At 43.1% G+C, this 14,230-nt stretch overlaps 1 protein-coding gene across 2 annotated transcripts in view; it reads left to right on the plus strand.

The window, feature by feature from the left end:
- The first annotated feature begins 264 nt into the window (after positions 1-264).
- LOC120064165 (glycogen synthase kinase-3 beta-like) overlaps positions 265-14,230 on the plus strand; it is a 35,105-nt gene continuing 21,139 nt past the window's right edge. For both annotated transcript variants that reach the window (XM_039014548.1, XM_039014549.1), the window contains exon 1: positions 265-1,084. In XM_039014548.1, coding sequence (XP_038870476.1) covers positions 997-1,084 — 88 coding nt within the window. In that variant the 5' untranslated portion in view covers positions 265-996. The remainder of the gene's footprint in view (positions 1,085-14,230) is intronic.

Consider the following 14,230-nt stretch of genomic DNA (forward strand, 5'->3'; position numbering starts at 1 on the left):
AGCCTCTGAACACCAGGGGCGGTGTCAGGAACATTATGCCATGTGTTTTACAAGAACAGCGTCCTTATTGGTCTACAGTACGGGCTATCTGCCCATCGCCAAGGGATACGTTTCGGATTGGCTGAATCGGCTACCTCAGATTCACCCTTGCGCGTGCACAATTCTCAGATTCTCTATAGTGGTTTATTTGCGTAACCCTGTCGCCACGCGCATCTACACATAAAACCAAGGCTCACAATTTACGCAAATAGCGTTACAAAGGTCCGTAGTGACAAAGACAGCGAGCTGAGGAGGAAGGAATAAAGAAGAATTTCAGGCTTGGACTGCCACTTCCCGAAGAACGAAACGCACAGGGTTTCCTCAATACCCGATACTAGAAGAACCGTATTTGGACGTCGCCGTGTATGTAGTTGGGACAAATTTGAAGGGCCGTAGAAACCGTTCACATATTGATTGGGCAACTGGCAGATTTTTCCGTTTGAATTGTCCGTAGGGTAGGAGAGCGAGCAGCCATGGCGGTCGGGTCATTGAGTCTTCACATCGGAATATAAAGAGGAACTGCATGGCCCTGCATCTATAGGAATATACAGCAACCATTCCCCATGTCTGATCGTCTCACTTTTGTCGTTTTGTGTTCAACTGTGACCACGTAAGAGAAATCAAACCAGCAGTGCAGTGGGTTTATTGCGGAGGCCAGCTTCATGATTATTTTAGTTGGAAGACGTCTCTCCAAGGCCTAGCAACTGAAGGAAAACGAGGGCTCAAAGGGAAATAGGATGCTTTGAATTACTGTTAGTGGACGAAAAAGGGTGATTGATAGACTAAATAACGGCTGCCAAGGCTCGTGGACAGAGGAGTTGATTTAAATATCATATTGTGAATAATCAAACATTCAGATTAAGGAACTGTTATTCTTTGGATGCAAAGGTTTAGAAAGATAAACCTACCAAGACATCTACACTCACGTAGTCTACAGTATTTGATTCGGGGATTGCCATGTCTGGTCGGCCCAGAACCACCTCCTTCGCAGAGAGCTGCAAACCAGTGCCGCAGCCCTCGGCTTTTGGCTCTATGAAAGTCAGCAGTAAGTCTACCATTTTTAATCATCTAACTAACTTGCCAGCCTTTTGAATAAAACCAATTTTAAACTAACCTAGCATTCTCATTGTTAAGCACATTGACTCGATGCTAGGTCTGAAAGGACAGGCAGGCTTTTCCTTCTGTGTCCTTGCTGAGATTCTCAGGCATAGAGTGACACCCTGGTTTCTGTGGGGAGGGACCACTGTGACGTGGGGGAGAGGGGCAGGGCTGGCAGCCACCCAAACCAGCATCGTGGCAAGTGGGTCAATCTGATTTGCTTCATCATTTGCAGATTTTTCAAAGTGTCTAGTCCATCAGATCACCAGATTTATGCTAATCTCCAGATCGACCCAGCGCCAGGATAAAGTCACTAAGGGGGCAGTTGAAATTGCAAATGTGTTTCTAGGATTTGAAGATATTTGGTGCTTAGCCCAAAGCCGGTAGGGGGGTCCGGGGGCAATCTCCCCCGTCAAAAAAGAAAAGGGAATTTCATCAGTAAAATGCATGAATGTGGTGCACTTTGAGATTAACATTGGGAAGAGAAATTACAACAATGAGAGATTTGATATTTTTCAGGTAACTTGCACCTTCCCACCTGCCGCAGCAGACACTGCCAGTACTCAGTTATAATAGCTACTGTGGGTCTCTCTTCTCTGGAACACATACATATACAGTGTATTGCCAAAAACCACTCAACAACTTCAGACAGACTCTGACCTGTCCCTCTGAGCCAAACTGATTAAATAATCCCACCGTACCCAAACACCCTCTCTCACACACACTGTGCAGTAATTAGAATCCATAGAGCAGATTTAAGTTATGGTCTACTGTGTGCTCACCCCTCCTCTGCCTCTCTCCATCACTTTCTCTGTGTTGTCTGTTGCTGTCTCTTGTCTACCCTCCTCTCTCCTCTTGACCTTGTAAAAGTAAACAATTGTTTTAATAGTAATTTCACAGGCCTTTTCACCTCACCTTCAAATTCTTTGTAATCCATGTTTTATATTTTCACAGTCTGTATTTCACCTGTTATAAATTGTATAAATAAATACAACTAATTTAGAATATATAGAGCAGCTTGAAGTGATAGTCTACTATGTGTTCTGTTCACTCTCCATCTGCCCCCTTCTTTTTCTGTGTCTTGTCTGTTGCTGTTTCAGGTTCTTGTTTGCTACTGTCTCCTTTGTCTATCCTCTTTTGTTTGTTATGGCCTGTTCTGTTCTTCTGGTGTCCCTCCATCATATTCTATTCATCTTTTGCGGTCTCTGTCTTGTCTGGTGTCTCTCCATCTACTCTTCTGTCTCTGTCTTTTTATGTCTTTTTAGTTTTGCAATCCTAAACGTTCAAGGGGATACTGGGGTAGCTTAACTTGTTTTGGGCCGGTGTCTGGGTCACCTAAATCATCCTCTACCCTACCAGTTGCCCCTGGCTGATGATTAAAAAAAAAAAAAAAATCACCTTTATTTAACCAGGTAGGCCAGTTGAGAACAAGTTCTCATTTACAACTGCGACCTGGCCAAGATAAAGCAAAGCAGTGCGACACAAACAACAACACAGAGTTACACATATAGAAAAAGTTCATACACAGTGTGTGCAAGTGACGTGAGGATGTAAGGCAATAAATAGGCTATAGTAGCCAAGTAATTACAATTTAGCAAATGAACACTGGAGTGATAGATGTGCAGATGATGATGTGCAAGCAAAAGTACTGGTGTGTAAAAGAGCAAAAAAGTAAATAAAAATAATATGGGGATGAGGTAGGTAGATTGGATAGGCTATTTACAGATGGGCTGTGTACAGCTTCAGCGATCGGTAAGCTGGTCAGATAACTGATGCTTAAAGTTAGTGAGGGAGATATAAGTCTCCAACTTCAGCGATTTTTGCAGTTAGTTCCAGTCATTGGCAGCAGAGAACTGGAAGGAAAAGCAGCCAAAGCAGGTGTTGGCTTTGGGGATGACCAGTGAGATATACCTGCTGGAGTGTGTGCTACAGTTGGGTGTTGTTATGGTGACCAGTGAGCTGAGATAAGGCGGAGCTTTACCTAGCAAAGACTTATCGATGACCTGGAGCCAGTGGGTCTGGCGACTAATATGTAGCAAGAGCCAGCCGACGAGAGCATACAGGTCGCAGTGGTGGGTGGTTATGGGGCTTTGGTGACAAAACGGATGGCACTGTGATAGACTGCATCCAGTTTGCTGAGTAGAGTGTTGGAGGCTATTTTGTAAATGACATTGTCGAGGATTGGGCAAGTACTGGCGGGGGGTAAGGAGCTGTTGGCCGGGGTTTGGGGTAGCCAGGAGGAAAGCATGGCCAGCCGTAGAGAAATGCTTATTGAAATTCTTGATTATCGTGGATTTATCGGTGGTGACCGTGTTTCCTAGCCTCAGTGCAGTGGGCAGCTGGGAGGAGGTGCTCTTATTCTCTATGGACTTTAGTGCCTCAACTTTTTGGAGTTAGAGCTACAGGATGCAAATTTCTGTTTGACAAAGCTAGCCTTTGCTTTCCTAACTGACTGCGTGTATTGGTTCCTGACTTCCCTGAAAAGTTGAATATCGCGGGGACTATTCGATGCTAGTGCAGTCCGCCACAGGATGTTTTTGTGCTGGTCGAGGGCAGTCATGTCTGGAGTGAACCAAGGGCTATATCTGTTCTTAGTTCTACATTTTTTGAAAGAAGCATGCTTATTTAAGATGGTGAGGAAATTACTTTTAAAGAACGACAAGGCATCCTTTACTGACGGGATGAGGTCAATATCCTTCCAGGATACCCGGGCCAGGTCGATTTCAAAGGCCTGCTCGCAGAAGTGTTTTAGAGAGCGTTAGACAGTGATGAGGAATGTTTGTTTAACCACGGACCCATAGCAGATGCAGGCAATGAGGCAGTGATCGCTGAGATCCTGATTGAAAACAGCAGAGGTGTATTTGGAGGGCAAGTTGGTCAGGATAATATCTGAGGGTGCCCATGTTTACGGATTTAGGGTTGTACCTGGTGGGTTCCTTGATCATTTGTGTGAGATTGAGGGCATCTAGTTTAGATTGTAGGACTGCCGGGGTGTTAACCATATCCCAGTTTAGGTCACCTAACAGAACGAACTCTGAAGATAGATGGGGGAAAATCAATTCACATATGGTGTACAGGGCTCGAACTATTTGGGCATAGACCTGGAAAATATGACAGAACTTTGCAGGCTAACTCCTCCCCCTTTGGCAGTTCTATCTTGACGGAAAATGTTGTAGTTGGGGATGGAAATCTCAGAATTTTTGGTGGCCTTTCTAAGCCAGGATTCAGACACGGCAAGGACTTCAGAGTTGGCGGAGTGTGCTAAAGCAGTGAGTAAAATGAACTTAGGGAGGAGGCTTCTGATGTTAACATGCATGAAACCAAGGCTTTTACGGTTACAGAAGTCAACAAATGAGAGTGCCTGGGGAGACGCAGGGCCTGGGTTAACCTTTCTAGGACACACGTTCCGCTAGCGACAACATTCCGCTGAAAAGGCAGCACGGGAAATTCAAAAATATTTTTTAGAAACATGTAACTTTCACACATTAACAAGTCCAATACAGCAAATGAAAGATAAACATATTGTTAATCTACCCATCGTGTCCGATTTAAAAAAAAAATAATAATAATAAAAATAAAAAAAAATATTACAGCGAAAACACAACATATATTTATGTTAGATCACCGCCAAGTCCAAAAAACACACAGCCATTTTTCCCAGCCAAAGATAGGGGTCACAAAAAGCAGAAATAGAGATATAAAATTAATCACTAACCTTTGATGATCTTCATCAGATGACACTCATAGGACATCATGTTACACAATACATGTATGTTTTGTTAATAATGTGCATATTTATATCCACAAATCTCAGTTTACATTGGCGCCATGTTCAGAAATTCCTCCGAAATTGCAGAGCGCCACATCAAATAACGGGAAATACTCATCATAAACTTTGATGAAAGATACATGTTTTACTTAGAATTAAAGATACACTTGTTCTTAATGCAACCGCTGTGTCAGATTTAAAAAAAACTTTACGGAAAAAGCACACCATGCAATAATCTGAGACGGCGCTCAGATATACACAACATTTCTCCGCCATGTTGGAGTCAACAGAAATACGAAATTACATCATAAATATTCCCTTACCTTTGATGATCTTCATCAGAATGCACTCCCAGGAATCCTAGTTCCACAATAAATTGTTGTTTTGTTCGATAATGTCAAATATTTATGTCCAAGTAGCTACTTTTGCTAGCACGTTTAGTTCACATGTCCAAACGCTGGCGCCGGTCCAGGCGAACTCGGACGAAAACTTCAAAAAGTTATATTACAGGTCGAATAAACTGGTCAAACTAAGTAGAGAATCAATCTTCAGGATGTTGTTATCATATATATCCAATAACGTTCCAACCGGAGCATTCCTTTGTGTCTACAGAAGCAATGGAACGCAAGGCGATATCATGAGGAATGCGCGTGACCAGGAACTGGCATTCTGCCAGACCACTGACTCAAATAGCTGCCATCCGGCCCCACATCACACTAGAGGCTTCATTCAACGTTCTACATACTGTTGACATCTAGTGGAAGGTGTAGGAAGTGCGAACAGATCCATATCTTACTGGGATGTGAATAGGCAATGAGTTGAAAATCAACCAGCCTCAGAATTTCCACTTCCTGTTTGGAAGTTTGCCTGCCATATGAGTTCTGTTGTACTCACAGACATAATTCAAACAGTTTTAGAAACGTCAGAGTGTTTTATATCCAATACTAATATGCATATATTAGCATCTGGGACAGAGGAGGCAGTTCACTATGGGCACGCTATTCATCCAAAGTGAAAATGTTGCCCCCTATCCCTAAATTTTTTTAACCTCCACTTCACCCGAGGAACAGAGTAGGATGAGGGTACGGCTAAAGGCTATCAAAACAGGTTGTCTAGTGCGTTGGGGACAGAGAATAAAAGGAGCAGATTTCTGGGCGTGGTAGGATAGATTCAGGGCTTAATGTACAGACAGGGGTATGGTAGGGTGCGGGTACAGTGGAGGTAAACCTAGGCATTGAGTGACGATAAGAGAGATTGCATCTCTGGATGCACTAGTTATGCTGGGTGAGGTCACCGCATGTGTGGGAGGTGGGACAAAAGAGGTATCTGAGGCATGTTGAGTGGGACTAGGGGCTCCCCAGTAAACTAAAACAATGATAACTATCCTAAACAACAGTATACAAGGCAATTGGCAATAGAGAGAGACATAAAGCGAGGCATAAAGCAATCACAGGTGTTGATTGGGAGAGCTAGCTAAGACAATAACAGGTAAGACAACAACAGCTAATCAGCTAAGACAACAACAACAGGTAAAATGGCGATGAATGGGCAGAGAGGGTCAGTTAACTACACACAGGGCCTGAGTTCGAGCCTGCGGCCGACAGATAAACAAAATAAACAGTCCAGCAGGCATCAGCTATGTAGCCAAGTGATCATAGGGTCCAGTGAACAGCAATAGATGAAACGGGGAAGCCGCTAGGTAGTCGTTACTACGCTAGCAAGCGGGAGACACGGCGTTCAGAAATTGCTGTTCTAAGTGCTCCATTGACCTGCTGTTCTCATGTGGCCTCCTCCTGGCTCTTTTAAAGGTAGCACGTTGGAGGTGCAACATGTCATTAGTTTGTTTTTAAAGGGCAACTGCACTTCCTGATATGGCCTCGTTTTAGGTTTGGTTCATTACGAAATGCTAGCGGCCATGACTGACAAGAGTTGTTTTTGTGGTGTGGTTTGATGTGCGTGTCTCGTCTGTGTTCGCAGGTGGGAAGTGTTAGCCAAATGATTTAGCCAATTTCCTTCAGTCTGCTGGCGTGCGACCTGACATTGACTATGGATAGCCTATCTCCGGGTCTAGTTAGGGACCGTCAATAAATTACACAATGTAAATGAGACAATATTTTCATGTTGCATGCTTTCAATATTTGTATATGAATGTCTACAGTTTATATTTGGTTTGGAGCTATAGTATTTTAACATATTGTCCCATGTACATTGTGTAATTTACAGATGGTCCCTATCCACAGGGATATCCAAAGTCAACACAAATTTACGATACGCATTGCGATCAGGTCGTATGCAGCTGCACTCCGAATTGATGATTACTTGTGTTTTGTGGGCAGGATTGAAACAAACACAGCCTTCATTTACATTGTGATGCACATGGGGACAAAGATCGTACTTTTTGGAGAATTTTCCTCTGCTCTGATGAAACAAAAATAGAACTGTTTGGCCATAATGACCATTGTTATGTCATTATGGTCAGTCAGGAAGTTAAAGCTTGGTCGCAAATGGGTCTTCCAAATGGACAGTGACCCCAAGCATACTTCCAAAGTTGTGGCAAAATGTCTTAAGGACAACAAAGTCAAGGTATTGGAGTGGCCATCACAAAGCCCTGACCTCAATCCTATAGAAAATTTGTGGGCAGAACTGAAAAAGTGTGTGCGAGCAAGGAGGCCTACAAACCTGACTCAGTTACACAAGCTCTGTCAGGAGGAATGGGCCACAATTCACCCAACTTATTGTAGGAAGGTTATGGAAGGCTACCCGAAACATTTGACCCAAGTTAAACAATTTAAAGGCAATGCTACCAAATACTAATTGAGTGTATGTAAACTTCTGACCCACTGGGAATGTGATGAAAGAAATAAAAGCTGATATAAATTATTCTCTACTATTATTCTGACATTTCACATTCTTAAAAAAGAGTGGTGATCCTAACTGACCTAAGACAGGGATTTTTTACAAGGATTAAATCAGGAGTTGTGAAAAACTGAGTTTAAATGTATTTGGCTAAGGTGTATGTAAACTTCCGACTTCAACTGTATTGACCAACATGTTATGTCCATTTGGTGAATATATTGGCGGAGAAAATAAAGGAACATCATAGCAGTTTCCCCGAGGCAGATGAACACTTTGCCCCTAAACACTGTCCACTAACCTTTTGGCGATGCAGGGGCACAAACTTCCCCGCATGGGCCTTTGTTGAAGCAGGTAGGGGAGCATTCTCTCCCCCGAACAATGCAGTGGACACTGGGGTTGTATCCAGACCCCCCAGCAGTGACACACCTTCTGTGCCACATCCAGGAACATTTAGCTGTGCAGTCATTTTCTCTCCAAGTCCGGGGAAAGTGTCAGAGCACATCCTCTCCAGGCTCTGGAGAAAGCTCGTTCATAATCAATTCAGTGTCAGTCAATGTCAGGATGAATACCTCACACACCTCATCATAGGGCAGACACTCCTGCAGAGCACCCACAATAGCAACAGTAGACGAGTAGTAAGGAGGCCTCTAACACAGCGTCCTCACCAGGGCCTGACTGGTAAACTTGACCCTGCCCTAATAAATCAAATATTACAGGCGAAGACGTATCACGTTATTCACTCACGTAAAAAAAAATGTCTCCCTCTTGTTATGGGAAACCCAAAGGAGTCGTACTTAACCGCCTCAGTGGCTTTCCATAGCCCCCCCTAGACACACTGCGGCACGCTCTGTCAATTGTGCTGACGCAGCGGAGACACAGATTTTATCTTGCGCCAACCTGTCACTCAATCATTTGAACTTTTTTGCTATTTTTATATAGGGACATAAAACCGAGGCATTCTGCCTTATCCCAAAGGGTTCTCAGCTATAAGCACCGCTTACTGGTGGGACAATATGGACTACAATCCTGAGTTTTAATGTTGAGAAATGTCAATCACCGCTTGCAATACGGTTTTCGAAACATATGGGACTTATCTTTCATATCAGCGAGAAATAATATGTCAAATAAAAAATATACTTACTGTAGGAGGTTTGCACAGATGCGTACGGCCTTGAGCCTCCAGCCGACGAGCCACACTTCCTCTACACTTCCTCCCCAGTTACACTAACACATGTTGGAGCATGCTAGATTGAGGCGACCACCTGTGCTAATTAGCTGTCTTCCATCACAAACGATGTGTGTTACGAGCGTTGGGGCACTAAACAAAACTCCCACGGCCAGAAGATACCTTCATGAATAGACACTAAAGGTAGTTTGCGTCTATGAATGGGCTCAATTGGAGTAGGCCTATGTGTCACAATGTATAAGACTGAAGATGCTGCAATACATAGTTCAACCCCAGCCTTGCTCTACATACAGTACCATTAGGCCTGTCACCTTCTGCACTTCTGTAAGTCTGTGTGTGGGCTACTCAGAGAGAGGTGGGGGGCTCATGCTGTGGCAGTGGTGACGGATCTCAGATACTGTTTCACGATGCAAGTTTCCCTTTCACTGGATGATGTATGGAAAGTGTATGGTTGAGTGTATGGTTGAGAGCGTGCAGATGGGAGTTGGGATTAGAAAGCATTATTTAGCACTTACAGCGTTGCAGAAGAATGCCTTTCCCTCCCCTCTCCCCATCTCACGCTCCCTCTTTGTGCTCACACACCTGTGTTATGAATAGTGATGCGTGTTATTGGGGCGAGGCTGCAGGCTGAGACTCCTTTTAAGTCTCATCACAGAAAATTACCCACCGGACCATCAAGATTACACACAGCCAGACACCAGGCCTCTCTCTCTTTCTCCCCCCCAGGCACGTGCGCCAGTGTGTGTGACTAACTTGGCCGATGTTCTGAAGCAGCTATAGCCAGAGTGTATGGTCCTTGAGTGAACGTTTTCCCCCCCCCCCCCCAGCAGCTGGCCAAGAAAAATTAGCAGCTTGTTTAGCATTTCAAAGCTCTTTCTTTTTCTCTTTCTCATTCTCTCTTACTCTATTTCCTTCGGTCTCAATGAAGACCTGAACAAATTGAACATGATGTTCAATTTAAGCTGCCGGTTAATGTGCAAAAAAGGGCAGAGCGTGTTAAACCAACTGAAGAACAAACAGAAAGAAACAGACAGACTGAGCATCAGAGAACTGAGAAGAAAGAGCGAAAGGGAGAGAGGGATGTTAAATATTGGGTCTGTTATTACTCTAATGTAATAGTTATTACCTACACACTGACAACCCTTCTACTCCTCCCATTAAGGGCTGTGTTGATATCTAGGGTTGGGCCAATATATGATTAAATCGAATATTGTGATATTTGACATTGATGAAATTTCATTACGTTCAAGATGATATATCGTGAAGACTACTCTATTTTAACCTTTACAAATCAAAACGATTCAGTTTTATCAGTTAGGCTGTATCAGTATGTTGAAAATTAAGTCAAAATGTATTAACTAAACCTTATTTTTTTTCTCCATAATAATATTATTTAAAGTGAATGTGACTATAATATCATAAATAAGCACAAAAGTTGCACAGGCTGGATTTATCTAGTCGATAACAGCGCAAAATGATTATTTGGGATATCGTGATATTTGGAGTAGCATATCGTAGAAGAGGCCCAAATATTGCCCAACCCTAGTGATATCCAGATGTCAGATGTCTCTGCCTTAGGCCACACCCATTAGATAGTACTGCTCCACGGGTCTTCTTTAGGGGAGAGAGAGATTTGGATTAATTCAGAAAGTCTGCCTGCTTCCCAGACAGCCATACACTGGAGACTGTTGACCCGCTCCCACACCACTACAGTGAGTGTATGCTGTGTGTGTTTCAGGATTTTCATTAGGAAAATGTGACGCCGGACAACATGACCGGGAAGATTAACATTTACCGTCCATTTGAGAAATTTACCACACCCAATGATTGTCTGATTGTCTTAACTCACCACATCCACCACTAATAAGCTTAGCTTCTGTCATTTATTTTCTTCACCTCACACAGTGTCAACAAAGTCAGTTTTTTTAACGTCCATTGTGAATGATAAATATTTCCAACAATCTCTGCCTCTAATTACCAAGTCTTAGTGTGAAAGACTAAAATATCGATATCTGATGATCCCATATATCCAGTGGAAACATCATAAAATAACTGAACATTTTACCTTTGTGCAAAAACAGCTTGTCTGTCCCGAGCTCACTGATGCGGGAAACTCTGAGGCCCCAGAATAGGCTAGTTGATACAATGTTACAAGTACACTAGTGACAGCTTCTGGCCGGACCCACACTGAAAAAATATAAATTCAATTTAATATTGTGTTTTAATTAACTACATTTTAATAATATTTATTGTGGGTAATTCAACACTTTCTGCTACTTTTACACAACATTATCTGCAAGTATATTTATATATTAGTATTAAGTAGTTTGTTGTGCTATGAGGTATAATGGATCTTATTGAACGTATATCAAAACTGTCGTTCAACGATGAGACCACCAATTCCCACCATCAACAAGGTCACGTGCACAACTGCTTGCAACCCTTAATGCTAGAGGCACATACAGCATCATACAATGCTTGCAGTTCTACCTCCACTGACTGCTAGTGAAATGAGCACTGTGTTCAGCAATGCCTGCTAAAGTGGGTTAAAATGGCAAAGAATAGAAGACATAATTTTTTGGGGAACATTAAGACATGCTCACCCAAAGTAACTGATCAAGAGTATTATAATAACAGTTTTGGGTTTGACACAATTCTGTTGGATCTAAGCCGTCTTTTAGATTTTGGACCTAGTATATTAGTACAGTGCTCCAACCCTGTTCCTGGAGACCTCCCGTCCTGTAGGTTTTGGAGTGAAAACCTTCAGGAGGGTAGCTTTCCAGGATCAGGGTTGGAGAGCCCTGTATTACTGTTTGTGAAACACAAGGTATACCTCTTAAGGATCCACCCCCTTTTTAAGATTTTCGCCTAAAATGACCCAAATCTAACTGCCTGTAGCTCAGTCCCTGAAGCAAGGATATGTATATTCTTGGTACCATTTGAAAGGAAACACTTTGAAGTTGGTGAAAATGTGAATGGAATGTAGGAGAATATAACATGCTGCCTATGAAGTCTTTATGAAAGAATTGCCTCCACGTTTCAATAGTCTGATTTTGCCTAGGCTACTTTGAAGCAAGGTAAGACATGCTTCATAATATGTTTTCAAACAATTAGGCCTAAGTATGTTTTCAAAATGCATAGCTCACATTGTAAAGTGGTGGGTGATGTGCTGACAGCCTGCCTATCGTTGCCTTCACTTGAATGGGAGGCGTGCTTCAATTACCAAATAAAAATAGTAGCTCTTTTTAATCGTGGCCATCAAAACAGTTTTTAACACTTGATTGCATTTAGAATTGTTGCGCAATGACATGTGCGACATGTGCGCAAAGCACATGTTTCACCCAGCAGCAACCAGCTGAGGAGCTGCAGCAGAAATCCCGCTCAAATAGTCTCTGTAGGCCTATGCTGTGTGCGTGTGATAGTTGTATTGGATAAATGATACATGACGACTAACAAAAATACACATGCCAATTTAATTCCATAAAATTATGCAAATGGCCCAGTAGACCGATAAGAATGATGGTCAAACGTATGTGTGATTTGTGTCTCGTCTGTCTGTTTGTCTGTGTGAATGAACAGTGTGAAAGACTTCTCTGTGTAGTCTGTCATTTCCTGCTCTTGAATATGTGTGTGTGTGTGTGTGTGTGTTTGTGTGTGTGTGCTGCACTGTGATGATATTCCTACTTGGCACTAACACTATCTGCATAGATGGAAGTAGTGTGCTGAGTCGTACATTGTCCAAGTGAAAGTTGGGTCAACATGGCATCCCTCTTAGCAGAAATGTAGAAATAGGAGATGTGGGGGAAAGGGAGGATACCTAGTCAGTTGTACAACTGAATGCATTCAACTCAAATGTGTCTTCCGCATTTAACCCAACCCCTCTGAATCAGATAGGTGCGTGCGGGGGCTACCTTAATCAACATCCATGTCATCGGTTGCTGGCCCAACGCTCCTACCCGCCAGGCTACCTACCCGCCCCTAAGGGCTAAGGTCATGTGTTTGTGTGTGTGGCTGATGTGTACGTTTCTCACGGTTTCAGGAAGTGAAGAGGCGTTCATGAAACGATCCTGCTGGATTGTGTAGACAGTTCTATTCTCTCTCTCTCTCTCTGAGGGAGGGCGATACAGCGTGCATTAGTGTGTGTGTTTCTGCAGGTCTAGTTGCTAAGTGTGTGAGACTGCATCAAGGCTGCTGGAATAATTACTGCTGTTTAACCTTTCCTCTGACACACAAACAATTGACCAAGTGAGTGTACTCCTTTTTCAGCATAACATTCATCCACTGTCTCATTTTGACAGGTTCAGAACCAGCAGGCGTTTGGTATAGAGAGTCTGTCTGTTAGTGTTGGCTCAGCAGCATTAACACACCACAGACTCATCCAGCTGATGTTTTCATTGCCCGCCAGCCTTTCAGCACTGCAGCTACACTCACCACAGAAGCAGCTGACAGTAGTCCATGTCTTGCAGTAGAGTGAATTCTGCTTTGATAGTTAGAACAACTCTGTCATGTACTGTCTCCCAAGCAGGTTGGACAATGATCCAGACTAATATGGAAGTGTTATTTTATTTTTTATTTTTTTTAATCTTTATTTAACTAGGCAAGTCAGTTAAGAACAAATTCTTATTTACAATGACGGCCTACCCCGGACGACGCTGGGCCAATTGTGCACCGCCCTATGGGACTCCCAATCATGGCCATTTGTGATACAGCCTGGAATCAAACCAGTTTACACATTTAGCAAATGTGTAACCTCGTTTCCCTGGGTCTTGTGTAAGGGATGGGTCATGTTAATGGCATGTGACTGTCTGTGAGGGAACTATAGGCTATAGGAACCAAGGGTTTAGGTGGCTAGGGAGAGTCAATCGGTTTATGGATGTGAGTGGGATCGAGATTGAGTATCTATGTCATTGTAAGTGTGAGTGAGAGTCAGGAAATATGGACTGATTTTGGATTTTTTACTTTAATTTATTATCTTGGTTTTGACACCCATGGATGATAATAATATGAACAGATTTCACTCCTAGCTAAATGTGTGTTTGGTAGCAGGGGCTGAGGGTGGTGGTATGACTACGGCATGCACCACGGCACGCGACACCCACCACGGCACGCGACACCCACGGCACGCTAGGCAGGTCTGGTTATCCTTTAACAAGGAGTTAACACAGACTTTAACCCTGTCACAGACACACACACACACACACACACTCCAGCGCACTTCAGTTTAAACCCACTTAAACAGGAGTAGGCCTCCCAATAATCCCAAGGGAATGGGCTGCTGTGCA

This window comes from Salvelinus namaycush, chromosome 19, assembly GCF_016432855.1.
Source record: "Salvelinus namaycush isolate Seneca chromosome 19, SaNama_1.0, whole genome shotgun sequence".
NCBI classification, from domain to species: Eukaryota; Metazoa; Chordata; class Actinopteri; order Salmoniformes; family Salmonidae; genus Salvelinus; species Salvelinus namaycush.